General features: G+C 38.9%; 1 protein-coding gene, 2 long non-coding RNA genes and 1 pseudogene across 3 annotated transcripts; 3 read left to right on the top strand and 1 right to left on the bottom strand.

The window, feature by feature from the left end:
• Positions 1-5385: 5385 nt before the first annotated feature.
• Positions 5386-9216, top strand: LOC141910508 (uncharacterized; annotated as a pseudogene).
• Positions 9217-9220: 4 nt separating this feature from the next.
• On the top strand, positions 9221-9784 carry LOC141910507 (uncharacterized). Its single transcript, XM_074801198.1, has one exon. The coding sequence runs from the start codon at positions 9221-9223 to the stop codon at positions 9782-9784; it is 564 nt and encodes a 187-aa protein (XP_074657299.1).
• A 3077-nt stretch (positions 9785-12861) lies between these two features.
• On the top strand, positions 12862-13559 carry LOC141911040 (uncharacterized). The gene is made up of 3 exons (XR_012619958.1): positions 12862-12944; positions 13071-13141; positions 13429-13559. It is a non-coding gene; the product is annotated as an uncharacterized LOC141911040 (long non-coding RNA).
• A 563-nt stretch (positions 13560-14122) lies between these two features.
• Positions 14123-16063, bottom strand: LOC141911041 (uncharacterized). Its single transcript, XR_012619959.1, has 3 exons — positions 14979-16063; positions 14543-14712; positions 14123-14176 (listed from the first exon to the last, which is right to left on the bottom strand). It is a non-coding gene; the product is annotated as an uncharacterized LOC141911041 (long non-coding RNA).
• Between the last annotated feature and the right edge of the window lie 347 nt (positions 16064-16410).

The raw sequence follows: 16410 nt of genomic DNA, 5'->3' as shown, positions 1-16410 counted from the left end.
ACAGGGCCTCCCTAATTTTACAGTCGAGATCAGATGAACCTTTGTCTAGAATTTTGAAATTGTTGTTACTGAATTCCTGATCACAAGTGTGACAAATTGCGAGATGTTGTCCAATCGCAGAAGTCTTTGATCTGTGTTCCTTACTCCTGATGGCCAAATGTCGTTTAGTTTTCCCAATATAGGAAGTGTTTATATCGCATAAACAATTAAATTTATATATGACTTTAGCCTTCAGCGATTTAGGGGTAGCACATTTCAAAGAGAAAAAATTCTTAATTTTGGTCGTAGTGAATGCACATTTCAAGTTGATTTCAAAATTCCTTTTAAATAGATATTTTAATTTTCGGGCAAATAGGATTGACGGGTTACCGATATACGGTAATGAAATGAATAGATCAATTCCATCTTCAACAGGTTTCGGTTGAGGTTCTGAGTTCTGTTTTGATTTCAAAAATCTATTAATACATTGATCGATGACATGAATAGGAAACGCATTAGATCTAAACAGATTTTTCAAGAAATTGATTTCTTCTGAAAAGATGGTTTAATCACTGCAAATATTGTAGGCACGAAAAAGCATGGTATTGATGAGTCCTATTTTCCATTTATACGGACACATGGCGTTGAAGTTCAAAAGTAGGCCTGTGTTGGAAGCTTTCCTGTACACTCGAGATATAAAGTCACTACCGGTTTCTAACGGAATTTGTATTTCGGTATCGAGAAAAGGTAATAGATTAGGACCTAGTTCAAAAGTGAATTTAAGGTTAGAATGGAGGCGATTCAATTCTTCAAAAAATAGTCTATAACTGGATACATTTCGAAATATGCCGAAAATATCGTCCACGTATCTCAGGTATAATGTCGGTTTGTAATTAGTTTTGGAGAGGAGCAAGTTTTCAAAATGGGCAAGACAAAAGTTCGCTAAGGTTGGGCCTAAGGGGCTGCCCATGGTGACCCCATCAACTTGCTTGAAAATACGATCATTGTACATAAACAAACCCGAAGTTGCGATTTTAAGTAATTCTTTGAATGTAGCCTGATCATATGTACGTTTAGAGTCGGAAGCATATATATAATCGGAAACTATATCAATGGTTTCTTTCAATGGAACATTAGTGAAAAGTGACTCTACATCAAAACTTATTAGAATATCAGAAGGTTTAAAAACGAATTGTTTCAGTTTTTTAAGGAACTCCCAAGTGCTATTTAACATGAATTTAGACGGTATATGTGGTTTAATGATTTTATCGAGATATTTGGCCAGGTTATATTCAGCAGTGTCGATCATTGATACAACGGGTCGAAATGGAAAGTTATCTTTATGTACTTTGCACAAACCATATAATTTACCAGGTTGGCTACCGCTTGGGTAGATAGAATCAAATATTTCTGAACTTACATACTGTTTCACATGTTTTCTCAGAAATCCGCAGATTTTGGTTTCATTAGATATGACAGGGTGATTCTTTCTCACATTTTTGATTTCAGTAAATTTACTTTTATCAAATACAATTTTATCTAATTTATCGAAATATTCGTTAGAGTCCAAAATAACAATGCCGTTGCCTTTGTCAAATGAGCAGATCTTAATGTCCTTGTTTTTTCGAAGTTTTTCAATCGTACGGTAGAAACGTCGGTTCCAGGTCGAGCCACATACTGATTTAGCGCTGTTGATAAATGAGATGGTCGCTTGTCTAATACTTTCAAGGAAAGAGTTATTCACATTCGGTTCGCCGCCAGATATAGTCCTATTTTTGTGGTAAACAGTTTTTTCAATACGTGATTTAAGGTCGATTTCGTTGATATTTTTCGGAAGAATGTGATGCTTTAAGCCGTAACGTAGTATCTCAGTTTCTTCTAGGGATAGTTGATAATTTGATCTATTGATTAAGCAATCCGGTGCTGGGTGACGCTGATCTTTCCACAAGTTTAAAAGCTTGCGTTCATGACGTTGCTGTGTTTCCGAAGTTAGTTTCCTGCCTTTCTGGTTAAGTCTAGTGAGCCAAATGATTGTTTGAATCCAGGTCAATTTCTCGCATAAATCGGATTTGATTTTCTTCAATTTACTGTTGGTTTTAGATAATTCGGTTTTAACATTTTCGATTTGATTCTTCAAGATTTCGAGTTTGAGATTATCATTACTTGCATACGCTCTCAGTTTCGGAGGTTTGAATAATAAAAACTTCGGGCAGATTCGTAATTCCATGCATCTTTGAAAGTAAGATAAATCCAAGCGTAGTTTAGTCCATTTGAGATACAGTTTTTCACATTTGCGGAAGTCTTTGACGTACACATCTCTCTGTTTCGCACAGTAGAAATAGATCTTAGGAAGAGAGTTCAAATATCCGAATAACCATCGAAGCGATAACATTAAAAACCTCATTTTCTAATGAGTAAATACAGTTTATTAACACGAACGTTTTCGGGATCATATCCCCTCATCAGGTGAAATACAAGTGAATCAAATGATTAAACTACAGGTTTATATACAACATAAGTTACAAAATTACAAGTGCTAAATTCTAAGCTAATTACAAACCAAGTATTTAATTACAAACTAATTATTTGAATACATTTAGGATAAAGGATGAGCCGTTTTGAAATAATTGTTGATTTAAAGAGGGTCGTTGCGCTTTGATAAACAGGGCCTCCCTAATTTTACAGTCGAGATCAGATGAACCTTTGTCTAGAATTTTGAATTTGTTGTTACTGAATTCCTGATCACAAGTGTGACAAATTGCGAGATGTTGTCCAATCGCAGAAGTCTTTGATCTGTGTTCCTTACTCCTGATGGCCAAATGTCGTTTAGTTTTCCCAATATAGGAAGTGTTTATATCGCATAAACAATTAAATTTATATATGACTTTAGCCTTCAGCGATTTAGGGGTAGCACATTTCAAAGAGAAAAAATCCTTAATTTTGGTCGTAGTGAATGCACATTTCAAGTTGATTTCAAAATTCCTTTTAAATAGATATTTTAATTTTCGGGCAAATAGGATTGACGGGTTACCAATAAACGGTAATGAAATGAATAGATCAATTCCATCTTCAACAGGTTTCGGTTGAGGTTCTGAGTTCTGTTTTGATTTCATAAATCTATTAATACATTGATCGATGACATGAATAGGAAACGCATTAGATTTAAACAGATTTTTCAAGAAATTGATTTCTTCTGAAAAGATGGTCCAATCACTGCAAATATTGTAGGCACGAAAAAGCATGGTATTGATGAGTCCTATTTTCCATTTATACGGACACATGGCGTTGAAGTTCAAAAGTAGGCCTGTGTTGGAAGCTTTCCTTTCCTGATTTTTTTCTCTTTGAAATGTGCTACCCCTAAATCGCTGAAGGCTAAAGTCATATATAAATTTAATTGTTTATGCGATATAAACACTTCCTATATTGGGAAAACTAAACGACATTTGGCCATCAGGAGTAAGGAACACAGATCAAAGACTTCTGCGATTGGACAACATCTCGCAATTTGTCACACTTGTGATCAGGAATTCAGTAACAACAAATTCAAAATTCTAGACAAAGGTTCATCTGATCTCGACTGTAAAATTAGGGAGGCCCTGTTTATTAAAGCGCAACGACCCTCTTTAAATCAACAATTATTTCAAAACGGCTCATCCTTTATCCTAAATGTATTCAAATAATTAGTTTGTAATTAAATACTTGGTTTGTAATTAGCTTAGAATTTAGCACTTGTAATTTTGTAACTTATGTTGTATATAAACCTGTAGTTTAATCATTTGATTCACTTGTATTTCACCTGATGAGGGGATATGATCCCGAAAACGTTCGTGTTAATAAACTGTATTTACTCATTAGAAAATGAGGTTTTTAATGTTATCGCTTCTATGGTTATTCGGATACTAAAGAAATATACAGTATAAGACGTAAAAAGTATATGAACATATTATTTATCTTTATATCGCGATAATTCGTGTACGTATGATTGAAAAACGATATTCTATCGAATCTCATGGTACTTATGATTATTGTGTATAGAATCAATAATTAGCAACCTTCCACGGATACGAAGCAGGCTAAGTTTACATCCTACCAAAATTATCCTCGAAACTCTCAGCATTATTTCAAGGGTCGGTCTTAGAAAATATATGAAGGACGTGCTCACAGGTTGACGAGGCCAAAAATCTTCCCCAAAATTTCAATTTTTTACAAGCAAAGTTAATAAACTTCATGCTTTTGGTGCAGAAAAAAATACATGTCCACAAAATGCAAATTGTGTTTTCAAAGTAAACGATTGAGTGTGGAATTGTTTCGAATTCAAGGTTTTCCTATTAACACTCCGGTTTTTTTCCAATAAGTCAAACTATTGTTGTGATGGCCAGTTGAATACTTCATCATTATATAGAAAGATATGTTATAATTGAAAGATATGTTATACTTAATGCATCTTTTCTTAGGCCTTACAGCTTTCTCCATTGGTTAGCGTTGTGATCACTCAAAATTAACCATAAGTTTGAATTCTCACTGATCTACTACATCTCTATAACAAAAATATATTTCATATCAGGCAATTAGCTTTGATCTGTGGTCAGTGGACAGCAGCTACGAAACATTTAAAACTACTACATTATCATTCCATCTATTCATGTATATATAATATGATATGATATCTTCTTTGTTCAGTTTAAAAGTCTTGATCGTTGTTTCGGCCTTATGCCGTATCCGTGTTTTAATTTAAACTGCAACGTAACTTTAACGTTAATTTGTTGGATGAAGATGTACCCGGAAGTGGGGAAGACAAAGCACAATTGAAAAATAACAATAGCTCGTTCAAATCTATTTCAATCGTTTATCTGATTTGTTTACGAAGCAGGATTCTTTCAATGTGCGTTCCGTGACAGTTTTTTCAATTGGATCAAGAAGTTTTCCCACGTAAGTCGAGCCGTAAAACGTCAAAATACAGCAATAATGTCACAATCGTCCGCAACACCGTTAATACCTAAAACCTCAAAAGAAGCGAAACATTTAAGAGCTAACAAGAAGCGAAAGATCCATAATCTCCTGAAACAAATTAAACCATTACTGGACTCTAGCGATGGCGTTCCCCACCACGAATTTAAACGTTATGCCGATGAATTACGTCGTCAATTAGACCTGGTACAGGAAGACAATGATTTGGTAATAAAACTCAGGAACGAAGAAATCGAAACCAACACGATGGATGACGCAGCGATAGAATCAGCCGAAGATAAAATCGCAGAATCCGAAGAAAGGTACGTCGCCGATATCATTGATTCAACGAACCCTACTATATGTACTTTGATTAAAAGGGCAGAACAATGTCGCCCAGCTGATAGATCGCTCACAGTCACAACAAATCCTGGTGCTACACCTAGACCCTGTACTGGAATGGCGCAGTTGAAATTCCCGACATTTTCCGGTGATATCCGTGATTACGCACGTTTCAAAGCCTTGTTCGTTCACTTCTCAAGTCATCTCACCGAGGTTGAAGTCTTATATCAGTTAGTGCAATCAATGGAACGATTAGATGAGAAAAGGAAGGTCAACCCCTGTACGAGACTATCCGATGCCTGGAGAATCCTGGACGAAGCTTACGGAGATGAAGACCGTCTCTTGGAGCTACTGATTAATGACCTTGAACACATGAGTTCGTATGAATCATTCGGAAGGTCGGGGAAAATCGACCTAAAAGCTATGGAGAAACTTGTTGAGACCCTGCAAAATTTCTCTACCCAAGTCGAAGGAATGGGAATGAAGAGTGACCTAAATGGTAGAATGTTGTTGACGCAAGTACGCAGGAAACTTCCAGAAGAACACCGAATACAGTTTCTTCAATCGGTCCAAGATCAAAGGGCTGGTGACTCCCTACCTGGTCTTGTTAAATGGTTGCATTCAATGCTAGTACTGCTCCAGAAAGCCAGATCGAATCTGCAAAGTTCCAGTCAACAAACACACCTTAACGTTAGTAAACCGTCATATACCTCCAACAAGGTCCGTGGTTTATCCAGTCATCTCACGATGTCCCCTGGAATAGGAAATTCCAGTCTCCGTAGCAACACAAAACCACCCTTTGTGAAGAACAGTAACACCCAACGTCTTAAGAGTGGAGTTAGAGAGAACGACAGTGTTAATTCACCGAAGTGCCCACTGCACCCTCAGAACTCTAATCACTTTATCAAGGGATGTTACAAGTTTCGTTCGCTGACACAGTCCGAGAAGTTTAATGTGATGAATACACATACGTATCTGTCATCGCTGTGGTCACAACAATTGCGCCGCTGGAAGATATCCATTTGATCATATGAAATGTGAATACTTCACACCGTGTCAGATACCTACATGCGGTAAAGACACTCACTTCGCATCAATCTGTCCCAGAGTCTATGGTCACGATGGTTATCGTCACTTTGAAATGAAATCTGACATCCAACCCCAGAAAATCTTGAACCCAGCAGCGTGTGAATACCAACCATGTCAATCTCAAGTATCCAGTATTGGTTCAGCATCTGCAAGAAAGAGTAACACCACGATATCATCTGTCTTGCCGACTGTCATGGGCTATCTACGACACGGATTTAAGAAAACACTCGTCCGTATTCTTCTCGATAGTGGAAGTCAGGTGTCACTCGTCCGTGAAGGAATCGTTACCAACACTACTGACTGCCGTATGCAAGATTATCGTCTGACAAGGGTTGGAGGTGATACGATTCGTCGTAAACTCAGAGTGGTAGATTGTGTCCTTGAAAGTTTAGATGAAACGTTCAGTCGTGAGTTACAACTGATAGAGATGGAGACGCCGTGTGGAAACGCACCAGTTGTCACCAACCAGCAAATCCAGGAGTACCCACATCTTGAAGAAATTTCAATCGTTGAAGCTCCAGATGAAACAATTGACGTCCTCCTCGGTGTTGATAACTCTGACATCCTCACTGCGGAAAAACGCGTGTCAGGTGAGAGTTCGAATGATCTGTTAGCAGCCAGATGCCCGTTAGGATGGTACGTACAAGGTGGTCGGACGTCAAACGACTCCTTAGTCAATACTGTCGTCAGTTTCTCACTGGTATCAGCCGTCGGTGAACTCGAAGATTTTCTTGGTATCGAATGTTCTGGTCTCGAGCCCAGAAAATGTAAATGCCTTGTCGAAAGTCAAGACAAGTTAGCAACAGAGTCAATGAAGAAAAGTGTTACTCGAATGGAAGACGGAACCTACCAAATTGGCCTGCCATGGGTGAAATCTCCTGAATACCTACCGAATAATTATGACTATGCTGTCAAACGTTTACACAACTTAGAAGCACAGTTCAAGAAGAAACCTGAAACATGGGAAGTTTACTGCCGTCAGATGAGAGATCAATTAGAACGCGGAGTCGCTCGCCTCGTCCCGAATGCTGAGATTGAGTCTTGAGACTTCCGAAATAATACGAAGATGTGGTTTCTACCCCACTTTGCTGTGACTAAAGATTCCAAGACCACACCTGTTCGAGTCGTCTACGATGGGAAGGCCCGATATCAGGGTCACTCATTGAATGATTACTTAGCCAAAGGGGAAAACCTGAATACAAACCTCTTTGAGATTGCTTTGCGGTTTAGAGAGTATGAAGTTGGCGTAATCGCAGACGTATCGAAGATGTTCCAAGCATGATTAAATCAATCAAACGAGATCTGAAAGATCTTGATGATATCAAAATAAGCCGCTGCCTAATTCCTCAGAGGTACCAGGGTAGATCACCATTGCCGGGGGTCTCACTCCATGGTGCCAGTGATGCCTCTGATGACGCACTGGGAATAGGAATTTGGTTACGATGGTCTGATGAAGAAGATGATGAAGCTGAAGTAACGTTTGTTTGTGCCATAGCCCGCGTTGCGTCTTTGAAGCAAGTTAGCATACCGCGTAAAGAACTTCAAGCTATATTGCTCCTGTCCCGTCTGATGTTGGTGGTGGAAAATGCTCTACGTATCAACATAGCATATCGGAGGATGTGGACCGACAGTATGACAGTGATTGGTTGGCTGAGAGGACAAACCAAGTCCTTTCGTTCTTACGTCGCCTGTCATGTCGGGGAGATAACATCTGAATTTAATCCACACGAAGAGGTATCATACGTACCATCGGAGTTGAACACTATAGACCTCGTATCCCGGGGGGTCGACGCCAGAAGAATGAGGGAGGTCATCAGCGGACCGTCGTTTCTAAAGAAACCTCCATCGTCCTGGCCGGAGACCCCGAAAAATATTGAAGTAAACAAAAATGACGCTGAAATGAAAAAGTTTCACGTAAGAAACGCTAAAGTCCTGGCAACCAAGCTGATCGTTGATGAACCAGTCGTTGATCCGAAGAATTTTTCCAGTTGGCCCCGCCTATTGATGGTTACTGCACGTTTGATGTCGCTGAAGGATCTTCCAAAAAACCAATGGTTAAAGCAGTTACTTACGAAGATTGCGGAAAGGCCGTCACTCTACTGGATGAGACAAGCAGAGCTGTATTGGGTCCGGCAGGCTCAGAAAGAGATTGATTTTACAGAAACTAACACGGGAAAACTCAGCCCCTTTCTAGACGAGAACGAACAGATATATCGAGTCGGAGGGAGAGTTGACAAAGCGCCGTTGTCATATGACATCCGTCATCCGTACTTACTGCCCAAGAAGAACAGAATCAGTCTGTTGATCATGAGAGAAAGCCATAGAAACGCCTTGCATGGTGGTCACTTGAAGACTGCTGTAGAAGCCAGAAAGAAGTACTGGATTGTTGGTGACACCAAGTTAGCCAGACGTGTCATCCATGAGTGCGTCACCTGCCGACGTTATCGAGGGAAGCCATTACAGCAACGAATGGCGGACCTACCAAACTTTCGGGTCATGCCATTCAGCCCACCGTTCAAGACAACGGTTGTAGATTACCTTGGGCCGGTCCTCGTGAAGTTGAACCGTAATACGACAACCAAGGGCTACTGTGCGGTGTTCGTCTGTGCCGTGTTACGGGCTGTTCATTTGACCTGTGTCCAAGATCTTTCGACGTCAGCATTTCTGCAAGCTTTCGAACGATTCGTTAGCACACGTGGTGCCCCTGCTCTTATCATTAGTGATAACGCAACTTGTTTCAGAGGGGCAGATAACGAAATCCGTGAGCTGCAGTTGCGCCTAGATCGAGAACAACTCCAAGCTGACACGCGGAAGTACGATGTCCAGTGGAAGTTTGGTCCACCCGCAGGGTCTGGTTGAACGCATGGTGCAAGAAGTGAAGAAATCCATGAAACACATCGTCAAAGCCGACAAACTAACATTTGTAGAATGGGAGACAACCTTCTCGATGATTGCCGGACTACTGAACAGTCGCCCAATCGCCGCTGTATCGTCTTCGCCTCTAGACGAGCCACCGATCACTCCGAACCATTTTCTCATTGGGCGAGGTTCCTTGCAAAGTGTGCAAGTGCCGTGTGAAGACTACGTTGGAAACACCCGGAAAAGAAGAGAACTTTGCAATAAGATGGTGGACGGTTTCTGGCGCCGGTGGATGGCTAACATTCATAAGTTGTCACCCCGTCAGAAATGGTCAAAAGATGAAGAAAACGTGCTAGTCGGTGACATCATTCTTATGATTGAAGAAAACGCCGTCAATATCAAACGAGGGTCGTGGAAGATGGCTGAAATCGTAGAGACATACGCCGGTGATGATCACTTTGTTCGCGTCGTTGGTGTAAGGTGTGCTGATGGAAGTGTTCTCAAACGTCCCATTACGAAATTAGTGCTCCTGATGAAGAGAACCGAGAGAATGGACTTGAAAAATTAACGCGTCGCGTGTGGTTAAATTCCGATTTGAACTTTAATTTCCAACATTCCTGTTGGGGAATGTCCCCTGGGAATTTTCGGCCTTATGCCGTATCCGTGTTTTAATTTAAACTGGAGCGTAACTTTAACGTTAATTTGTTGGATGAAGATGTACCCGGAAGTGGGGAAGACAAAGCACAATTGAAAAATAACAATAGCTCGTTCAAATCTATTTCAATCGTTTATCTGATTTGTTTACGAAGCAGGATTCTTTCAATGTGCGTTCCGTGACAATCGTAAAAGTTTGACAAGTCTCGCATGTTGGTACCGATACGCACGTTCACGCGAGTGAAATGTGCACGTTTCAGGCTCAAATGCGCACGTTACAATTACAAATGGAAACGTTGTTCGTTCAAAACCCTACGTAAAAATCTTATGCATTTTAGCGGAATTTCAAAGTTAGCTCGCTACCTACAACAAAAATCGGACAAGACTTTTTCAAGCGACATATTTAAATGTAAGAGCTAGTAGTACTAACGAAGGATTCACTAAACATATAAATTACTTATGGGGGTTCTGGTTAGCACTGGTAACTGGTCTGTACTGGTCAAGCATTGGTCAGTAAAACAATTTTTAGATAAATGCCCACATCATATCTAGTTATTTGACACCAAACAACTTAATTGTTTGCAAACAAATAATTTACTATATGGTCAGTACTGGTCATGCATTGGTCAGTTAAAAGACCATGGTCCACGCCACATTTGATACCAAACATGATTGGATTGTGTCGTTTCGAAAATTTATCTGTTGGGCAATTTGTGGTCAGCCCTGGTTCGTTAGGTTCTTATTTTGCGGGCATTTTATCTCGAACCACCGAAAGACCGAATCACTAATTAATTCACCAGATCGTTAATTGCTGAAAATGAAGATTAGTGTTTAACTAATAGTCCTTGTCTGAACAAAATGTCTCTAGTATGGGTCCTATGGAATCATGTCCTTAACTGTACACCGTACTGTATCTTTGTACTGTATCTTTTTATGTTCACTACTACCGTAATTGACTATGATGTTTTCAAGTGGTCTTAAGTACCGCTAATAGCCGAAAGTCGTTGATTTATGTGAAATTTACATACAGCGCCACCCGTTGATAGTAAAACTAACCCGAGCAATACGGGTGTTAAATAGATACGCTAGCAAACCGGCATTCTCATAATGCTCGCTTATATACGGAAGCCCCTAGGTGACATACGAGAAAATTTGTTCACAATTTCGACTTATTAAGTCGAATTTCGACATAATAAGTCGAATTTCGGGTTAATTAAGTCGAATTTCGAGTTAATTAAGTCGAATTTCGAGTTTTATTTTCATGTCGAATTTCGACTTATTAAGTCGAAATTCGACTTAATTAACACGAAATTCATTATTATGTCAAAATTCGACTTATTAAGTCGAAATTATGAAAAATATTATCTCATATGTCACCTAGGGGCTTCCGTACTTATATTCGTGTCTACGAACAAATTATAAGCAAACTACGATACGTAATTGAATAAAATGTTCGACATTTTGTCTTGGGTTTCACATTAGGTTTTCCCAATGGGCTTTCCCAATTACATCAGAGACGCTGAAATTTCCGGAATTTCCCGTATATCCCACAAACAGCCAATCACATTCATTGTAGCTCAGGTTACAAGGTCAACTCAAATAAATAGAAGCGAGCAAATTTAGGGGGTTTATAAAGTGAGGGCCTGTAGGTCAAAAAGTACATTGAGATCAGTCGAACTAAAAACGGCGACACTTCCAGGAAGGATTGAACTTTTATATATTTCAATTCCAAGCATGCAAATTGTCATATATAAAAACGTGCCATTACTAAGTGCTAAAAAGCAGGGTTTTTTCGTGTTTTTCAAGAATAAGTTCCCTAAAAAATAACTCGATCACTATGAAATTTTTGTGGGCTCGAGAACTCATTAAGCCAAACCATGAAACCAAAAATCAACACAATCGGTTCAACAGCCAATGTTTGTGCCTTGTTGACACACCGGTACTCTATTCATTTTCAATGAAAACTGCTTCATCAGACCGTTTGCATAGGCAAAAATACAGGGAAACCTATCTCAATTTGTTTTTAGCGATGCAATGCAGCGGAACTAATAAGGAACATTTTGATATATAACATGACCATAGTACACTATCCCTGATGGAATAATAAGCTCCACTCGACAAACTCGTTCCCGTGCATTTTTATCTCTGTTTCAGCCCCTCTACCTACCATCAATGCCTAACCCCTGTTCGACCAACTGTGGGCGTTTTCCTTTGAAACATAAGCCTAATTGTAAAAGATAAGCATTAATCTAAGTTAATGCTGCATCTTTATCATGAAACCTAAGAAAGATTATTCTATTATTTAGGCCTATTCAAATTTTCTGTCCACTACCACGTGGAAAAAAGACCCAGTCAAAATTGTGCATCACGCTTTGACGAAGAAATTGGTTCTAGGCTATAAATTTTACGACTCAAACGAATCTTTTCCTCAACAAAGCCGCTTTTAGTTTGATGCAAAATGTCATTTGCTTTTAAAATGTGTAACTATGCCTAATCGAAAGGATATTTCAAAAGCAAACTTTGCCGGGCCAAGAGCCATATTCAATTCAATTTTTCCGAACCATTATGCCTCTTTCATCATAACATTATTTATCCTATTTCAAGATCTTAGGCCTACAAGTAGAGAGAGGGCCTACGTTGGGTTCAAATCGGAATTTTAACATTCATTTCATTTAATTCCAGGTTTTCACTGTAGATTATTAAAGACATGTGGCGTTGTGGGAGTTCATAGTTGTTTGATAATCCATCATTTGTAAGTGTAAGGCTATTTGAGGGATTCGAAACCGACGTTTTGTAAATTTTGTAGCTTTATTACGTTTAATTCCAGATGTTTATCATGACACGTTTTATTTTGGGGGTTTGTCAGTGAGTTGGTATGCTGTCGGCAGAAGTAGTTTGATAAATCGTTTCATGTAAGTAAACAGCTATTTGAAGGATTCGAAACCGAAATCTGTATTGTGAATTTTTTAGTTGTATTTTGTTTTATTCTAGGTGAATAGGACATGATTCATTTTGGGAGTTTGTCCGCGAGTTTGTATACTGTCAAATGAAGTTTCTTCGTCAATTTGTCGTATGTAAGTATCAATCTATAGGTTATATAGGCCCTATTAGGGGTTCGATACAGAAATTTGGTGAATTCCTCAGATTTATTTTAATTTATTCCAGGTTGTTATCAGAAAAATATGTACTTTATTTCATAGGTTGGTCTTTGATTGAAAACTAAAAATGGATGATAGTTCTAAATTTGATGTTGATTCACATGACCAATCTAGTAAGTATGGCTCACTCGTCTTTTAGAATAAGAGACCTATTGCATTAATCCTTTAATTCAAGTTGCTATACAACCTTTTATACAGATATTTACCTTATCAATATAAACATGTATTTGCCATTAGCCATACAATTCAGTAAAACTTTTCCCGTCCAGATTTTGAAACATCATTTGACTCAATTTTTCCTCCTAGAAAATTGCTTTAGCTCATTCCAATGTTCGCAGTAAAAGTGAATGTAGCATGTATGATTCCCATCCATCAATTTTGTCTTGTTTCGTATTTTTAGCGAAAATCTCGAAAAAGTCTGACGTCGAGGCAGGTGGTGGCCAGACAAAGACATATTCTTGGGAAATATTTAAAGACGCATGGCAAACACACTTATTGTTCACTTTTTTCCTATCCTTATTTTGAAATTGAAGTATTGTAATTAACTATTGATTTATTTTTGTTGATCAACGCAACTAGTTTTGTTGTTTTCTTTCTTAATTTACATTTGAATTGGATGGTCATCTTGCGTAGGAGTCAGTTTGTCATCGAAGCAATACAGTCTAACTTGTTGACGTCTCAGATGCAGCGGGGCAGGGCGGTCATTATATTGTGGACTTATCCAAATTACACTTACACAGCCCAACGTGTTTCAGTGTGTAAACTCCGTCGTACTCGGCATTATAAGACAGTGAGGAATTGAGTTTTAGTCACCTGAGCCCTCGGCTTGATTCGACCAAGAAGACCTTAACTGACTTCACAGAATTTGATTATGAGTCAAGGATTTTCTAAATTTCTGAATGCTTTCTCTGGTTTTAAGATCAATTCAAATTCAATCTTCAAAATTGAAAGAAATTCTACTGAAGACAAATTTTGAAATGAAGGATATATCCAGGCAAATAATTACAGCAAAATCAACTGATGATCATCAAGGTGAAGTTTCATTCATCTTCGGCTAATTTGTCTACCCCTAATGATCGAAGCATTTTGGTTACTCGCGCCAATTAGTCAGCCACAGTCGATTTTCATGCCATCTGACCTCTTTCCATCTGTAATTAAGCAATCAAATGTAAGAATTACTTAGGTAAGGAGCGAAATAATATATAGATATCTTAGGAGACTATTTGAAATCATGAGTTTGTTGTGAAAATCTATTACAATACAGTCTCGTAGAGCATAGACACCAAGCCACGTGGCATTGGTATTTTAAGGGCTATTCAGTTTACTCCAAAACAAGTCAATGATTAACATTAAAAAAGCTTCATATCAAGGGTATGTCACAGGACTCGTGACGCCCATGAATTATCATCCCATAATTACAATGAATCCAATTCTGCATGTACGTTAGCACGACTGATTACTAATCCAAATATTGCATTACAATAAAACAATTACGCAAAACGTCAAGTACTTACAGCATCTGAGACAGTTGCGCTTCAGTTAGAGTGTTAAGTTACGTCTTTGGCTGTCAATGTCGAAAAAGCCTAATTTGAAACATACATTTGCGCACTGTGGTTTAATATTCCTGCAAGAATCCGCAAAGGAATTGAAGACCGTAGTGACCAGTTCATTCCGCGAATAATAGCTGGAAAGAAGGTAATCAAAATAAATTGTCATGCACATTCAGTGTAAACCAGGCCATAACTAGCTGCTATTAAGGCATTCCACTGACTGGCTCTACCCATTATATTTAGGGCCTAAATCTATTATAGGCGCATCCCCAAAAAAGCTAGGCATTAAGTTAGTAGCCAACAATTATCATTGCTTCACCGAGTAGGCCTACTCATTTGCTACCATACTCATATTATTAAAGAAATCATTAAATACATTCCCTGGTTAACGGATTCTCACCTTAAAATACATAAACTCCGCTGTCGTTGTCATCGATCCGAGTCGTCAACTGAACGCGGAAGTAAAATTCCGTGTGAAAATTCCTACAATTTCTGTCCATATCACGTTGATTTGAGCCCGAAATCTTCAGGAAATGTAGCCAACATTGTAACATTAATTGACTCATTTTAGAAATCATGGTTTCGTGAAATTCGTTAAAGTCCTAAAACTCGCGATAAATTTAAGCCGAAAATCATTTCAACCATCCACCATGTTGTTTCATTAATAAACAGATTGTTGCGCGCCGGCGCAGCTACGTGTCCTACCTAAATGCATGGTTTCACTACGATTCGAACCCTCGACCTCTCAGCTGGGAGTCAAACACCTTATCCACCATGCCACAGGACAGGACGCTGTTTTTATCGTTAGTGGGAGTACCGGACAGGGCGAGTCGTGATTGCTACTATCATCCAGTGTTATCTTTCAGTAAGTAATTTTAAGTTTAAAATAGGACGGCGGAGAGTGCATAGATATAATCTACGCGGAGCGAATGCGTGTTATATTACTATCAGAATTCTACGTTTCAATTAGAAGCTGTTAGTTGTCGAATCTGATAGAAGATGAATTTTATGTGCGAAAAAAAGTGGAAAATATGTAAATAAATATAGCTGCAAGCAGCGATAACGGGTTTCTGCCTTTCTGAATAGAATGTCGTTCAGGGATGCGAGCAAAGATTTCACCCGAAATCAGTTCGCTACATTCCGTTTTTTTTAAAGAGTGCCACCTAGGGGTCAACTCACAACATGGATATGTTGACCCACATGCTATACGCGCATGTGCTACTACGTGCAAAGTACTAATGCGCCAGGTTTTGGGGGAAATAACATCGAGAAGAACGAAGCTACGGTGTTTTAACCATTCCGTAGTGATAGTTTAAGCGCATATTCGGTTATAGTTCCGACAAAAAGTCGACTAGATAAGAAAACCGAATATGGCCCAAAGCACAAATCTGGCCTATAGGGTTAACTATGCAGGAGGGAAGGACTTAGTGTTACTATTAGTAGAGGAGTGACAAGTCAGTCTGACAAGTCAAGCGATCAGATGGGGACTACAATTCACATATGAAAATGACGTCCAATAACCATTATAAAAACATAATCACGAACGGTACCATCTCTCCCCATTAGTGACTGTAGTGTCACTGGTCTCTGGCTAGCAATCATTCTTTCTCGGTGCAGTGGGTAGGTATTTTCAACTGACTTTGTTCTTCTATGACATTACCATCGCCGCTGCGTCACAATGTGATGTACATGTACAAGGGACCTCCAATTTATGATGTATAAACTGACTTTAGACCGTTTAATATCGACGATAACAAGGTATCACCGACGCTGACATTTTCTGACGCTAACTAGTATGACCCGCCTTTTGGACCGGACCAATTCAATTCAAT

Source organism: Tubulanus polymorphus, chromosome 9 (assembly GCF_964204645.1).
Source record: "Tubulanus polymorphus chromosome 9, tnTubPoly1.2, whole genome shotgun sequence".
Classification (NCBI taxonomy): Eukaryota; Metazoa; Nemertea; class Palaeonemertea; order Tubulaniformes; family Tubulanidae; genus Tubulanus; species Tubulanus polymorphus.
This window is presented reverse-complemented; position numbering and strand designations above follow the sequence as displayed.